The sequence below is a fragment of the Notamacropus eugenii genome, chromosome 4 (assembly GCF_028372415.1).
Source record: "Notamacropus eugenii isolate mMacEug1 chromosome 4, mMacEug1.pri_v2, whole genome shotgun sequence".
NCBI classification, from domain to species: Eukaryota; Metazoa; Chordata; class Mammalia; order Diprotodontia; family Macropodidae; genus Notamacropus; species Notamacropus eugenii.
Window position 1 is genome coordinate 393,987,028 of NC_092875.1, and position 17,079 is coordinate 394,004,106.

The 17,079-nt window shown below is 36.5% G+C and overlaps 1 protein-coding gene across 2 annotated transcripts in view; it reads right to left on the reverse strand.

Annotated features, from left to right (window-relative positions):
* Positions 1-508: 508 nt before the first annotated feature.
* The window catches only part of PIGN (phosphatidylinositol glycan anchor biosynthesis class N), a 189,771-nt gene continuing 173,200 nt past the window's right edge, over positions 509-17,079 (reverse strand). For both annotated transcript variants that reach the window (XM_072605511.1, XM_072605510.1), the window contains 2 exons: positions 15,996-16,048; positions 509-4,322 (listed from right to left, as the gene is read on the reverse strand). In XM_072605511.1, coding sequence (XP_072461612.1) covers positions 4,199-4,322; positions 15,996-16,048 — 177 coding nt within the window. In that variant the 3' untranslated portion in view covers positions 509-4,198. The remainder of the gene's footprint in view (positions 4,323-15,995; positions 16,049-17,079) is intronic.

Below are 17,079 nucleotides of genomic sequence, written 5' to 3' on the forward strand. Positions count from 1 at the left end.
TTAGGGAATGACCCCTTCCCTTCCCTTTTCCCTTCCCTTCCCTCTTCAGTAACCTTCTGCCTTCCCTTAAACCATTTCTGCAGCTCCTTACTTTCTGCCCTGTTTCCTTTCTCTCTCTTTATCTGCTCTGGCTTCCACATACTAAATCAGAGAGGGAAAACCTCGTTCTCACTGCCAAAGCTGCACTGAGCTTGAGGAATGGAGGGCAAAAGATGTCTTCCAGTTGTAAAAGTTGACATTGAGAATTTTCACACTGAATGATGTGACAAATGGTAGTAAAGTTCTTTAATTCTCCTACACAATGGTTTCAATGAACTTTTGTGGAATACCCTGGAAACTTAACTACAATTCAAAACTTGCTTCTAGGGGAAATAAATAACTTCTATTTGCATAAAGTTTTACAGTTTATAAAGCACCTTGAATGCACATCTGAACCTTAAAACAGCCCTACGAGGTAGAGAATGAAAACACTGAAGCTACAACCATATTCTACTCTTTGGTCAGTATAGTTTCAACTTCATATGAAAGTTTTAATTGCCTTTGATATCCCTTAATAATGAAAACAATGTTAGCAAAAATCCCAGAACCTAAAATGAAAATCTAGCACAGCAAAAACTAGAATTTGGTGAGATTCTTAGGGGATGTAGCATTAGAGTTGTCCACACTCAAATTTCAATGTAACCTTATTTATTTTCTCTTAGCCATTTGATATAAAAATACAAAATCTACATTTCAGTATTTCCCAAGACATGTTATAAACCACAAAACAGGGAAGGTCCCAGCAGCTAAGTCAGTTATCTAAGTGAATCAGAGAGGCCTATTTATAGATTGTTGCAATGTAAAACCAGAATTGCCTCAGAATGTTTCCCTTTTGGTAAAACCACACACTGCTTCCCATACTATAAGAGACATGTTTTGATTAGCCCAATAATGCTCTGGACAAAACATACTGCACCTTTTACAATGCAGAGATAAAATATTCATTCATTCCTTTGTGTGAGAATTTAGGGGCAGAGGAAAAAAAGAGTAAATAAGGCAGGCTTGGATTTAAACTGAGTTACACAGGATAAATATTTATAAGAACAGCTTTCTTCTATTTGCAGAAAAACTGACCAAAAAGTCCTCAGGGACACCGAAAAAATTCACTAATCCTTAAGAACATACGAACCAAAAATATAGTATCATCTTAATTCTTGGCATAGATAAAGGATCAAACTCTTATTTTAACATGGTCAAAATAGAAATCTATATATACATTTTATACATACAGACACATACTGTACAATATCTTGGTTGGTGCATGTTGCAGTATTTATCATAAATAATTTAAAACCAAGATACAATTCTAAGGAGAAAGGAGCAAAGAACATTTTACCAAACTGATTCCCTGAATCTTCTAAATTGTGTTTGTTCACTCACCCAAAAAGTTGAAAAACGTAGTAATCTTCAGAGGGCTTCCTAGTCATTACTGTGAATTAGCAACATTCTAATTTAATTTGAAAGCAATTCCTTCTTTAAAATGGGTCTGATATGAAAAGAACTTCACATCAGCCCACGGCAACTTTATGGTTATTCCTCTGTCATCTTTGGACACGAGTGTTATGCCAAAGAGAGAGCATAATGTTCAAAGCAAAAGGTCAAATCCATGCCAATCTAGAAAGGTTACTTTATGGAAAGCCTAAATAAGAATTGCTCTCAAAATAGTTTGTTGGTTTACAGATGAGAATCTAAATTTAATGAAAGGACGTTTAGGCTTTGGGCTGTAATTTCAAAGCCAGAAAATGTCAGCAGTCCAATTTTATAACATTCACTGCAAGCTCTAGTATTTTAGATTTATTCTTGACATCTTGGATGTCACAAAGACCTTGGTTTCTAGATTTTTAATGTACCTCTTATGCTTTATAGTTATATTACTATTAACCAACCAACAAGCATTTATTAAGTGCCTACATGCCAAGCCGGAGGAATGTAAAGGCAGAAATGATAATGGTGTCTGCCCTTAAGGAATTTATATTCTATCTACAAATGTATTGTATTTCTCTATTAGAATAACCACAGGCTTCCCGATGGTAGGACCCTGGTTTGACATCCACTCTGTATCTCCTGCCAATCACAGTGTTCTACAAATACTTTATAAGTATTTGGAATATAAATATATGGAAGTACAAGTACTTCATGTTTGTTGGACTCAACTGAAATGTGGCTCCTTTAGTTTGACAATGAAGTATTGTACAGTTTAACCCACTGAAAAGGATTATCAAATGCATTAAGGGTTCTACAATATAAAAGTCTTTTTTACACTTCTTTTCATTTATGATATTCTAAGGTTTACAAAGCACTTTTCTTAAAATTCTTGAGTGGTAGATAAGTTTGTAAATCTCAGTACCTATAAATGTGAGATATCACCATCATTTTGTTGATGATGAAATTGAACATATTTTCTCAATTGTAAAGTGAGAGAACTGGACTGTATGACTTTTATGGACATAACTTTTGATTCTATGAGACAAGACTCTAAAAGGTTGTCCCATTTCTCCACAGAGCCATAGCTATTATGTGGACATAGATTTAGAGCTAAAAGGAACCTCTGAAGCTACCTACATTGTCTATATGTTCATTGATTGATCTAGGCTAAAGTTTTTAACATGGAATCCATAAATTTGTTCTTAATTTTTTTGGTAACTGTATTTAAATGTAATTTGTTTTCTTTGTTATCCTGTGTGTTTTATTTTATGTAGTTATTCTGGGAAGGGGGTCTGCAGTCTTCAACAAACTGCCAAAGAGGTCTATGATACAAAAAAGGTTAAGAAATCTTGATCTACAATTGTAAAAGACAGCTACTTGATCAACAGGATGATCAAAGACAATTCCAAAGGACTCAAAATGAAAACTGCTATCCACCTCTATGAGAAAGAACTGATGAAGTCTGGGTACAGATTAAAGTGTACTTTTTCCTTTTCTTTTTCTTGCCTTTTTTGCCACATGGCTAATATGGAACTGTGTTTTGCAGGACTTCACATGTGTAATTGGTAGCATATTGCTTGCTTTTTCAGTGACTGGGGAAGGAGGGACTGGACACAGGGAGAGAATTTGGAACTGAAAATTTAAAAAATAAATGTTAAAAATAAATTTAAATTTAAAAAAATCTTGATCTAGATCAACCTCTTTCTTTTGGAGGTGAGGAAACTAAGCCCCAGGGAGATGAAATGACTTGCTCAAGGTCTTGTGAAAATCTGAGGTAGAATTTGAACCCAAGTCTTTTCATTCTAAAGGCTGTAGTCTTCCTACTGAGTCCTGTGTACAAAAATACCTACAGTTAACCTTTCTATTTCAGTAAACTTTAACCTCAACTAAAGTCCTATTTTGATGCCTCCCTGTGGTCTGGCAACTCTGGCTTCTAGGGTATGCAAGTCATGCACAGTACTCTTGACTCTGTCAATTCATATCAGAATGGAAAGCCTTTGAGGACTGACCTAGTAGACTCCCATCTAAGGCCGAATCTGGCTGAAAACAAAAATTCCTATCATCAAAATCTGGCCACCAAGTGATGAGCAATTGTTTGGCTAGTCACACTAAGGAAATCAGAGCGCTTTTGAAGACCAGAAGAATTGAATAATGTGCCAATTCATTCAGTTAGAAAATATGACTTCAAAGCTAATTTTACATATTGATAAATACCATGGTGCCACCTGGTGATAACTGCCAAAGTTCAGTCAGAGTTGTGGTTTGAGATATAATCAGCACAAGAAATATGTTAATAAAATCTTCATAAAGTATACCTACAGCTGTTCTGTAAGGGCTGTATTTATCCTCAGACAAAAGTCAGCTTTCTGCAGGTGCAGAATATCAACAATTGGAAGAAAAGGTATAGCTATACGAAAAAAAATGAAGTTGAAGAGTACTTTCATGATGGTTTTTCCAAAGATATAACCACATTTTTTTTCAGATAAAAATTTAACTTCAAAAAAGGAAACTACTTAATTCCAGATATCTCTAGATTCAGAACTCCAAATGTATTTCCCTTTGTGGGAGCAGAAAATGTTATACATCACTATTAATCTTCCAAAACCAAATTATGTTGAATCCTTGATGGGGTTTTATGACATGTCAATCCTCCTAAATGAGAGTTTAAAAATAGAAGCACAGAATTAGAAGAGGCTGAATGAAATCCAGGTGTCAAAGGAAATCTGCAGCAACGTCACATGAAGTGAGGCTTGGTTTTCCCCCACAGTCTGATTTTCTTTGTTGTTAGGAGTTGTGCCAGTCCACTGAGTAAGACCAGGAAGATGGTCATACACATGACAATCACATAGTGGCTAATGCTGCGAAAAAAGACAAAAAGGAAGAACAATTTAGTCAAGATAGAACTCATGCCAATAAAAGCTTATGACAAAAATGTTATCATTAACAAAGGACTGATCAACAGATTTTTAAAATAAGTTTATGCGTCATGCTAGTGGACAATGTATTTTAGATTCTGAACTGTCATTACTGAAGAACATGCTATCCAACTGAGACAATTTAGGCCAAGTATACAACCACTGAGAGAAAATTTAAGAATGTGAAACAGTAGCCATGAGAGGAGAGAGATGGGGGAGGGAGAGAGGGAAGTTTCTTAGCTCCATGCATTGAAATGTTCAATTTGGGAACTTAGGCTCAAAGAGTAAAAGCAGATATCTTTGTGTGTTCTCAACTAAACCCACCAGTGTCATACTGGTTTGTTTTGTTTTGGGGGAGGCGTAAGAACTGCTCCAAAAGCTAAAATTTAGTTTTCAACTGGCAATCAGGGTATATATTTCTCATTTTACATTTTATTTGTACTGGCTGCATAGGACCAGCAAAGATAACTTCTTTGGAATTTATGCTTTCTTATTTGGCAGGAGGACCTACTTCTTGGAATATATCAGTTTCTTTTCCATTATTGTCAGTTACTAGTAGTTTTTAAATTATCAGTAGGAATTAAAGTAATCACTAGCTATTCATTTTAATTTTTTTAATCTCTGACACACCCTCATAATCTCCTTAGCAAATTTTGCAAGCTGGAAGCCAATTTAGGGAAGGAAAATCCAGTGCTTCATCGTCCATTCATTTCTAAGACCTCAGATAAAAGTAGCCCCACAGTCATAGGCAAAGAAGTTATAAATACTTATCAAGCTACCCTTAGAACCTCATACCTCTATTAGGTCACAGGAGGCAATAATTTTCTCCTTTAGGATCTTTAAGAAGGACTTTGTTTTTAATGTCTTTAGTGATTCTGCTTTCATTCATTCACTTCTTTATTTGTTCATTTACTCATTTTTGCATCACTGTCACTCCTAATGACACCTAATGACACACCTTATTAACAAATAAGTATGGTCAAGGAAAACAAATCAACTCACTGACAATGTATGAAATACACGTAAAGGGTGATTTTTTTAAAGGCATACAGGAAGGACAGGGAAAAAAATTAAAACCCAAGTAAGCAACAAACTGAGCCGAGAGAGACAACAGAGACCTTGTAGCCCAATGTAACTTAAATATAAGAAAAGATGGTCTACCATCTAGATTTGATATGAAGCTCTCCAGGGGAAAGGGACTTAACTCTGTCCAGGATACTCCCTTCCCCATGAAGATGACTGGAGTGGTTCATCAAGCTGAAATTTCCTTCTCTGCCTCTTAGGTCTGCCCCCCAGGGCAAAAGCAGAACATTTCAGATTTGTCTTTTGTATGACAACAATATAAATACCTGATGATAACTAACACATCCCTCTTCCTTTTTTCTTTCCACCGCATTCAGTCTTTTCTCCTCTAGGCTAACTATCTCCAGTTCTTTCAAGATATTTGTATATAGCATGATTTTAAGGTCCCATAGAATCCTGACTTATTTGCTTTGGATACTTTCCAGCTTATCAAAGTCCTACCTAAAAGGTGCACACTAGATTTAAACTCAACACTGCATATGTAGTCTTATCATGACAGAGGAATAATGAGGCTCTTGCCTCTCCCATTCTGAGCTCCATCGGCCTTTTAATGCAGCCTAAGATTACACCAACTATTTGGGCTGATATCACATTTTTTATTCATGTTGAGCTTGTAGGTCACTGACATTCCTAGGTTTTATGAGATAAACTGCTATCTAGCCTTGCCTTCCCCCTATCTCATACTTGCGAAAATGATTTTTTTTAACTCAAGTATAACTTTATTTTTAATTATCCCTATTAACTGTAATCAGAAAACAGTTATTAAGTACTTGCTATGATTGAGGTCATGTGCTTGTAGGATACAAAGACAAAAAAAAACATCTTTTGCCTTGAAAAAGCTTCCATTCTATTAGGAGTACATACATCTTTACAAGTAAATTAATGCAAAGTAGATAAAAAGTAAATTCAAAAAGGCTTATAACTTGGGGGAGGTGCATAGAAAAGCCCTCATACAAGAAGGATGACTGTGCTGTGCTTTGAACAAAACTAGAAATTCTATGAGGTGAGAGTGAAAAGACATGTTCCAGATGTGGGGGACCACTTGGACAAAGGCAGAGAGATAAGAGATGCAACATCATGTTCAGATGCTAGTGCAGATCAGCTGACTGCATCAGAGAGAGTGCAAAATGGCAGACATATGAAATAAGAAGGTGGGAATCAAACTGTGGGTAAATTTAAATGTAGGTCTGAGGATTCTATGTTTTATCTTAGGGATAAAATAGAAATAGAAGGTCAAAGAGGACTTTTGAGTGAGTGGATGACCATGATCATATCTGTTTTTTTGTTTTGTTTTGTTTTAAGAATTTGGCAACTGGTATTGGGGATAGTTCGGGGAAAAGAGAGACTACAAAGTGAGAAATCAATAAGTTGGCAATTACAATAGTTCAGTAGAAGCCTGAACTAGGATAGAGATGTGAGTGGAGAAAAGGCAAAAGCAACAAGATGCTAAGGACTTTCACAATTTGGCTTCCACCTCTCTTTCCAGTTTTACTTCATTTCATATTACTCCTTTTCACACATACTCTGTCCTGGTCAAAACAGCCTGCTAGCTATCCCTCATATATCATTTCCATCTCCTGTCTCCATTTCTTTGCAAAAGTGGTCTCCCATCACCTCTTCATAGAATCTCTTGGTTCTTTTTTTTTCAAAGCATAGCTCAGAAGCTACCTACTATGTGAGGCCTCTGTTCTTCAGTCACCCAACCCCCACTCAGTCCCCACTGGCTCTCTTTTCTTGTGTATTTATTTACTATAATGGATACATGTTGATTCTTCTCTGACTCTACCCTCAGTTAGCTGAATGTAAGCATCTTAAGAGCTAGGCCAATTTTAGTTTTGTCTACATGTCCCTAATGCCTGGCACAATGCTTTGCACTTAGTAGAACCTTAATATATGTTTGCTGAATTGAACTGTTAGAATAAACAAAGGGCAGTTAGGTGGCACAATGCATAGAGTGCCAGGCCTCAAGTCAGAAAGACCCACCTTTCTGAGTTCAAATCTGGCCCTAGATACTTATTAGCTGTGTGACTCTGGACAAGTCACTTAATCCTGTTTGCCCTAGTTTCCTCATCTGAAAAAGGATCTGGGGAAGGAAATGGCCAGTCAATCCAGTATCTTTGCCAAGAAAATCCTAAATGGAGTCAAAGAGTCAGACTGAGCTGGAAAAAAAAAAGGCTGAACAAAAAAGACTCAACAAACCTTGGCAGCTGATTAGATATGGGAACTGACAGAACATAAAGAGGCAAGGATTACTTCAAGTTTGCAAACAGGGGTGACAGGAAGCATGGTGGCATCAATCACCAAAAAGGAGGGAAGGTGGGAAGGGAAAGTCCTATTAAATTCTATCTAAGATTCTAGACTGACAGGATTTGGGGATCTTAACTCTTATGCTAGTAGGATAGAAGCTATCCCTACTATGTCACCTGGAAATTTGACAAGCAAGTCATCTATTTTTTTTTCACCCAATCACTAAGAAACATATTAAATGGTGATGGGAATAGGACATATCCTTGGGGATACTCCAGTGGAATACTCTACCGTATTGGGTCCACTGAATGACCCAACAATAATTACTCTTTAGGTTGTCATTTAGCATGCTAAAATAAACCTAACTGTATAATCACCTCATCTACTTCTGTGCATTTTACCAACAGAAGATGAGCTTTGCCAAATGTATAGCACTCCTCAGACCTGCTTTGTCAAAAAAGGAAATGAAGTTACTCTGAAATGATGTGTCCTTGATGAGGTCATATTCATTCTTTGTATTTACTACTACTTCATATTACCTGCCTGATAAACTAAATTGATACATACCTAATAGGTATATCAATATCTGGAATAATTACTATAGTAAAATTTTGAGGGTTCCATCACTTTTTCAGCTCCACATTTCTAACAGACATAAATATGATTCAGTGTTCCCTGGTTAACATGAGAGTAAGACCACATTAGCTATAGAGGCGAATTTAAAGGCCTCATTAAATTTCTTTTTCTAGGCAAGATAACAGAAGAGGATATCCTGCCCCTAGAGATATTTAAACAATTCCTTCAATGTGATTTCCAGTTCTGGCTAAATTATTTATACTCAATCTAACAGGGCAGGAGCTTTCCCTGCTGAGAAGAAACAAAGTATTGTCTTTCCTATATAAAAAAAAAGAAAAATAAACAAGATTCAGACAACTATCATCTAACAAGTCTCTTGAACTTGTAAGGCAAACATCTAGAGCAGGAGTGGGGAACTTGCAGCTTCAAGGCCACATGTGGCCCTCTAGGTACTCAAGTGCAGCCCTCTGACTGGATCCAAACTTCACAGAACAAAGGGTTGGACCCTGAGGACCTAGAAGGACACACATGGCCTCGAAGGTTTCCCACCTCTGATCTAGGGAGAAGACTAAGGAAAATCTAAGATTATCAATGTCAATTCAAGTTTTCCTGTCTCCAGGCCTGGTGCTTCTAACCACTGTGCCACCTAGCTGCCTCAACTACTCTATTACTCTAAATTTTTTAAACCTGTATAAGGATCCCAAATAAGCAACTCTGTTCTGTTTTTGCTTATCTACCACTGAGTAACTGAGGTAAAAGGTTGCATACCATACTGAAGGTCTACAGAGCCACTGCTGTATGTCTATGAAACCCAGACAACATGCCATGCCAGAAAACTTAACCACTTATACTTGAATTGTCTTAGGAAGATTCTGAAGATTTCCTGACAAGATAAGGTACTGGACACTAGGGTCTTCTTTTGAGCTGAACTGACAAGATCTGAAACTCTACTGCAGACAGCACAACTCCAATGGGGTGGCCAAGTAGCCCAAACGTCAAACCCATGATTACCTAAAAGACTACTTTCCAGAGAATTCACACAAACCAAGCACTCACACAGAAGTCAGAAGAAGTGGTACAAGAACTCTCTTAAAGTCTCTGAAGAATTTTAGAAGTTGTGAGACATGGGAGATGCTGGCACAGGACCACCCAGGATGTGATGTGCCCACATCAAAGAAGGTGCTATACTCTATATGCAAAGCAAAATCACTGTAGCTCAAAGGAAACATGAGATGTGTAAATCTAGAGACATCTCCACCCCACATATTCCAACAGACTACTTGTGCCCAGCCTATGGTGGAGTCTTCTGAGAACTTGTATGTGAGTGTACAGGAAGCCATAGCTGAATACACTGTATCCGGACCCCAAGATCATGTCATAGATCCACTTCAAAAGGAAGCACCAACAACAACAAAATGGGTAACTAATTCAATAGCTCTGGATGTTTTACAGGAGGTCCTCAATGATACCACTGTCAGGAAAAAGGAGGCTCAAGTTTCCTGATAAAAATTATTGCCTGAGAATTGAAACAATGCTGTGTTAACCGTACTTTTCCTGGATCGTTACCTTCATGGGATGGGGACAGGCCTGAACCTGTAATTTCATTAGTGCAGGGAACCCCTAGGTGGGGAAACTTTCCCTACCAATGAAAGCTAGCATTTCCTTGGCAACTGATAGTCTTAGAGAGTGTCTAGTACGCATAAAGTACCTTGCCCGTGGTCACGTGATGAATATAAGTCAGAAGTAGTACTCAAGCCCAGGTCTTCCTAGCTTTGAGGCTGGCTCTCTATCCAATATGCCAAATTGCCTCTCTTCCCTTAATGACATAATTAAAAGACTATTAGATCTAGAAGTTTTTCAAGTGAATTTTGCAAAATCTTTATTTTCCTTTATACAGACAACATACAATCATTTAGCTGTAGCAAGCTTAAATGGTTATTGATTAGGTAATACCATCCACAGAAGAATATTATTTAAGACCATTTTAAAAGGAACATAATTTTTGAAAGGAAGTTAGCAAATGGTGATGGGATATAAATATTTAGCCATAATATTAAACACTTTAGTGTTTATTTTAATGAACGCCTATCACTAAAACTAGATAGCCATATATATTTAAATGTCATTGCATTAAACAGTTTCCAGTGGGCTCTACTTTTAACCACTTGTAACAGAGCACTGGGTCAAATTCTATATGGTGCAAATGTGGCACTGGAACAAAATATAGACAACAAAACTAGAAACCTTGAAAAATAATTTCCTCAAAAAAACATTTTCCATCTGACTTTGGCTCTAACTCAGTAGCTTTGAGGGAGGAAAAAGGCATAATCCTTTCAATTAGAAAGTATGTTTATGTTGCCATTATAATATTCTCAAAAAAACTTCAATGAACTCAAATTAGGTTCTGTCATTTATCAGAAATGATGTTATGTACAAAAAAGACTAGATTTTAAAACACTATACTACTTTGATACTATTCATTTTCAAAAACAGATCATTTCATGATTAGACAATAATTTTTTCAGTGGGATCTTTAATTAAAATGTTCCATTTGATAGACTGAACACGGCAAATAACATTTTTAACACAGTATAGGAGAATTAAAAGTGATCACACTATGTAACACTATCTGGTCAACCTTATATTTCCCAATGTCAGAAAGGCCTTTATGGCAATCTATAAGGCAGATACTGCAAGATGGCTGTAGGCCAGGACAACTGGATTTGTGAAGCCTATGAGTTACAGAATCTTTCATATCACCTATACTTCTGATTTCTCTCTAGAGGCCCATATCTCGAGATCCTTGGGGGTAATTCTAACCAATGTTCATTCAAGATTAAGATGAGAGGGGTAAATAACTTGCTGTCTGATATAGAGAGATTTTATATAACCTTTAGAGGACCTACTTTTACTTTGCCTACTCTGGTCAAATTAATACTGCCAAGAATTGGTTTGTGGATCACTTTTATGAAATGCTCTATGAAATGCTAAGTATATAGAATAATATGGTTTCATGATACTCAGATACTCAGTTTCACTTTAAGTTATTCTGAAGACCACAGCATATAATTCGCTTTTTGCTCTGGAAGTCTCATAATGCCCTTTGTCCAAAACCAATAAAAATATAATTCAAACATTTAAAACTCATGAGTTGTGCAGGAAGGGCAGGTTAACCTGGAACTTTATGAAAAGCACATTTATATAAAGTATTAAGCACATTCAACATGTGTCACTTTAATGGTTTAGAATTTCTGATGGCTTTTTAAAAAATTGTTGACATTTTAGCAGTGAAATAGCTGTTAGGTTTATCATTTCCAAGCAGTTTTCTTTTAAATTTTGGTATTACTTTAGAATGGCAGAGATTAAAGAACACCAGATTTCAACTGGGAAAGTCTGGCTATCCTAATTTAAAGTATTCCAAAGTTATTCAAATGAATTAAGCTGAGTAATCAATTTTAAGAGTCAAGGAACTATGGTACTGCAAATTACCTCTAGGAGGTATTCAAAAATCCTTGTTCTGAATCATAAGTTTCCATTATAGCTAAATGAAAATGCTAAATACTTTATTTTCCATTTGTATTTTAAAAAGATATAACTAAAAGCAACATGGAGGCAGAACATGAACAATCCAAGGCCCAATGAACACCATTATTAAATCAACTAATAACACTAAGCAATTAAACTGATTGTGTACTAATCTGACTCCACATACCACACTACAAAACTTGGAAAATAAATTAAAATGAATTTAATTAAAATTCTTTCACTAGCTATAAAAGTTATCCCAGATAAGTAATTTCCTTAAAGTTCTAAAAGTGTATCTCTTTACTCTACCTTGTAAAAAAAAAAATAGAATGAATGAATAGAAAAAAAAACATAAAACCAACAAACATGCAATTGGTTTTTAGTCTAACATAATTTCACTGGGATGTATATTTTTATTAATTGTGACGCAAAAATTGCTTCAAGAACACCAATATTCTAAGGCTCTTAAGCAAACCATCTAACCTTTATGCTTGCAGAATCAAAAAATCTCGAGTTGGAAAGGGATCATTTACTCTAACTCATACTTGAACAAGAATCTCTCTTATAACGTCCTTGAGAAGAGGTGATTTCCAAATGAAGAACTCCACTACTTCTTGAAGCAACCCCTTTCACTTTGGGACAACTCTAATTAATCGTTAAGAAAAGTTTCCTTACAGTGAGATTAAATATGTCTCTCAGCAAACTTCTACCTAGGGCTCTGCCTTATGGGTCCAAGTAGAATAAGACAAATTCTTCTTCCATAGGATAACCCTTCAAATACTTCAAAGAATCATGTGCTCTTTTCCAGGTTAAAAACTCTCCATTTCCTTCAATAAATTTTCCATCTGGAATAGTCTCTATTCTCCTATTTGTTCTCCATCTGCCATCTTGTTAATATCTTTGATAAAATTTGGCAGAGATCTAAGCACAGTACTTCTCATGTGATCTTAGTGGAGCAGAGTACATACAGCAGGGCAGTCATTTGCCTTGTTCTACTCTAGACCCTATGCATCTATTAATATAGCCTGAAATCATTGTTGCTAACAAATCACACCACTGGCATACTCACTTGCAGTTCACTACTGCTTTAAATCTCTTTCATGTGAATTTTTGTCTAGTCTCATTTAAGCAGGTGATTTAAAAAGTGTAAGAATTTACATTGATCAGTATTAAATTTCATCTTTCAACATATATTTTGCACTTCACATCAGTCTATTTACACATAATTTCAACAAAAAGTAAAATATCCCTGATGAAATCTGGAAGCTGACCCTTTGCAAAATAACAACAACGATAATTTATTCAGCACTTTGATGTTTGCAAAGCACTTTGTATCTATTATCTCCTTTGAATCTCACAACCAACCTGAGAGGCATGTATTATAAGTCTTGCTATCTCCATTTTATAGATGATAAAACTGAGACTGAGAGAGATTAAGTGACTTTCTTATGGTCACAAAACTAATAAGTGTCAGAAGTGGCATTTGAACCCACTCCTGGCTCTAAGTCTAGAACTAGGTCTATCTGACAGGTAAAGCCATTCAGTGCTTATACTAAAATCTTCTCAGATGGTCTACGGTGGCTATAGGACCAATAAAAAAGGACACAGCAGAACAGAGCAGTACAAAAAGATCAGAAGAGTTCTGAGAGCATCTAATAAAGATATAAATGAAGATCAGGAAAGAATTGTGGCACCTTATGCCTATTTACCTAGGTAAAAGTAGGAGTGTGCTGGTAGATGTTTAACAACTGGCTCTCCAGGGAGGAAAAAGGAGGCACAAATTATTTTCGAGCTCAATCTGCATTACCAGCATTTCTCCATCCCTTTCTAAAGTACAGATAATAAATAAAACCCTGATTTGTAATAATCCAACCCTGATTTGTAGCTTTTTGAGCTATGAATGTTCACAATAAAAATTTAATACCTGGCTCTGGCAGAGCTTTTTCTAGCACACATGTGGGTGAGAGAGTTCTTTATGGTTAAGCTCAAAGTATTTTTATACCTCCCTACTTTGTCCCTGAAGCTATGGGAAATGTGGACAACATACAAAAAAGCAGAGACATGACCTTGCCAGCAAAGGGCCCTACAGACAAAGCTATAGCTTTTCCACTAGCAATGTATGATGGTGAGAGTTGGACTATAAGGAAAGCGGAGAACCGCAGGAACAACAGTGCCTTCTCTTGTTCAAAGATAAAAATCTAGAATGGATTATTATTCTATGAATACTTACAAAAGAATGAAGCAGCAAGGACGAAAGGACAACATTCTAGTGTTGGGAATTACATGTTCACAGAACAACGAAGTTCGGAGAGGTGAAAAATACAACCCAGCACAAGAGAAAGTCGCTGCAGAGCCCACAATTCAGATGAACCCCGGACCACATTAAGGGAACTCAGCCAATATGTTTAATGATACAAGCAACTACTACTGCAATGGCTGGAAACATCTCTGTTTGCCAAAGAAATTTTCATGCATGAATAATGACTGAAAAAAGGAACTAAAAGCAAAATTAAAATCACAAACCTTAGTGTTGGAAGGGACCTTGGAAGGCTCTGTAATAATAGTTTCCTCCTCCAAAGCTGTAGCACTCTATTGTGCTGATCCTACACTAGAGTGGAGGTGCCAAATACCAATAGAAATGGGGCCATTTATCCACACACAAGGATCCTTATAGTTGCATACTGACAATTTTAAAATGTGATGTTATCTTTGTCTTATTGTATTTTCATTTATTTTGTTAAATATTTCCCAATGACATTTTAATTTGGTTCAGCAAGTATTTGACACCTCTGCCCAGAGTATAAACTTGTGAAGGAAAGAACTGTCTTACCTCAAGTCTGCACCTGCCCCAGTCCTAAGCAGAGTGCTCTGATACATTCGTGATGACTCAGGTTTGGATATTCCGTACCTTCTCAGCTCAAACCCAACTGTGTCTCTCTCTCTCTCTGTCTGGAGTGCAGAGGACTAAACTCTTCCCAAAGTCTCCCTCCGCAGAGGGCTCCTGATAATCCCATCCTTCATCAGCAAGCCTAGGCCAACTCCTCCCCCCACTCTCCACCCCCATTCCTTTTGCAGCTTCTTTTTGGGTGTTGTCTTCCCTCATTAGCATGTTAGGGGCAGGGGCTGTCTTCTCTTTTGTATTTGTACTCACACAGCTGAGTGCAGTGCTTAATAAATGCTCCCTGGATAACTGATTTGATGAATTGATTTTAAAAGAGGGAATCTGAAAACGTGTTTGGGAATGGGTTCATATATGAAATGGAAAAACCTAGGAGAGATATCTGTAGATCATCTGGAACAAAGGTAGATTATTCACTGTGTGTGTTCTAGAGGGAACTGGACCACATGCCATCTCCAAGATTCCATCCTAACTTCTTACACCATCTGGGAATTCCTTCTAGAACACACTTAAGGAGTGGTCATCAAGTTGCTGCTTGAACATTTATACTCAAAGTACACTTATGCTCCCTGACAAGAAGGTGATCCATTCCATGTTTGGTTCACTCCCTTTCCTAAGGAGTGCTTTATATTGAGCCAAAAACCTTGATTCTATCCTTACTCTGGAGACAAACTGCTTCTATCTCTTCAGGACACTCCTTCCATTATCTGATGATAGCACTCACATCTCTTCCTTATCAAGGTAAACTCTACCATTTCTTTCAGCCTCTGTTCATATAACAAAGTGGTAAAGTGCTTCTGCAGCATTTTTGTGATTTCATCAATGTGGGTATTTCTTTCAAAGGTCTGAACCACTCTCCATCCATATCTCTTGCCATCTTTGCAATTCATGACCATGACCAGTTAGAAATCCTCCACAAACATATGCCTGACATGCTGGAATCCTTCCCTAGATTTCTTCACTGTATTATTTTACATAAATATTCATTCTTTATACAACACTGCAGAGGATGTCATTGGAGAAATGTGTGATTAAATAAGATAGGCTAGTTATATAGTGAGAATGAGGAATTGGATGGCTTATGTGCTCCATTGACATCCTCTTGATATATATGACTTAGGAACGCCTTGAGTATGTTGGCTGAACCCTCTGTGATGGATTTATGGTAGGACACAGATAAAAAGTGCATGGGACAAGCAGACATGGATGGATTGAGATCTGCATTGTTGAAAGGGATATTCACATTGATAAGACTCACAGAGCCATTATTAGAGTATATACCATACCTTGTTCCAATATCAAGCCAGCTTCCATAATCTTTGACCAGGAAGAAAAAATGCTATTAAAAACAAACAAAAAGTCAAAAAATTACTTGTTTTATGAATGTGGCACAAAGAAACAGACTAAATGCAAAGTTTTAGTGTTTTCTCTATCCGGAATTCTCATTCTTCCAGGGTAACAAGGACAAAACATTTCTTGAAATGTTTCTTTGAACAATGGTTCAGGAGCTAGAAAAAGAATCACCATTCAAAGATGACACAAAAATGGCATTCATGAATAGCTAAAAATGAAAAAGAACCAGGTAGTTTCAATAAACCAAACTCTGAAGGTTACTGAAAATATCTGGGAAAATGAGCCTTAATCTGCCAGTTAAGAGTATCAGCAGCTGGCTCACTTTTGTTTATTAAAATACCAGATAGATTCTTAATAAGGTAAAAATACTATTAAAGTATATTCTTTTTGGACCACTGGGCATCACGTAATGTTCTTGAGAAGATAATTGACTTAAAGGTCTCTATTAGATCAACAGAATGACTCCTGCTGTAAAACTGAAATCATACAGCAACACTTCCCACTTGCAGGCATGACTCCTCTATTTCCTAGTAATGACAGATCAAATTAGAGGATTACTTGTCTGCAAAGGGCAGCATAAGATTGCTGTCTGTGTGTAGCTAAATAAAAACTGATTTAAAATGCTCATTAGTATTTGAAATGACTTTGCTTCATGCATTCTCAATTTTTTCAAAGAAATCCATAAGAATGATATAAAGCAGAATTAAGGAAATTGACAACTTAGATTTCATTATTACATAAAAAAATATGAAACAGAAGTCTTTATTCACTATTATTAGTCTTCATAGAAAATACTTCTGGAAAGGATGGCATTTAGAGCATTTTACTTTGATTCTTCTATCAGGTGGGAGGATAGAGAAAGTAGATTATCTGAGGTTAGGGACTCTTATCTTTTTTATTCCAAATACCTTGCACACAGTAGGTGCTTAGTACATTTTTGCTGAATTGAAGAATCAGTCTTCTAAGCGTTATGCTTGATGTAATCAGGTTTTTAAGAAAGCAATGCTACTGTATCCT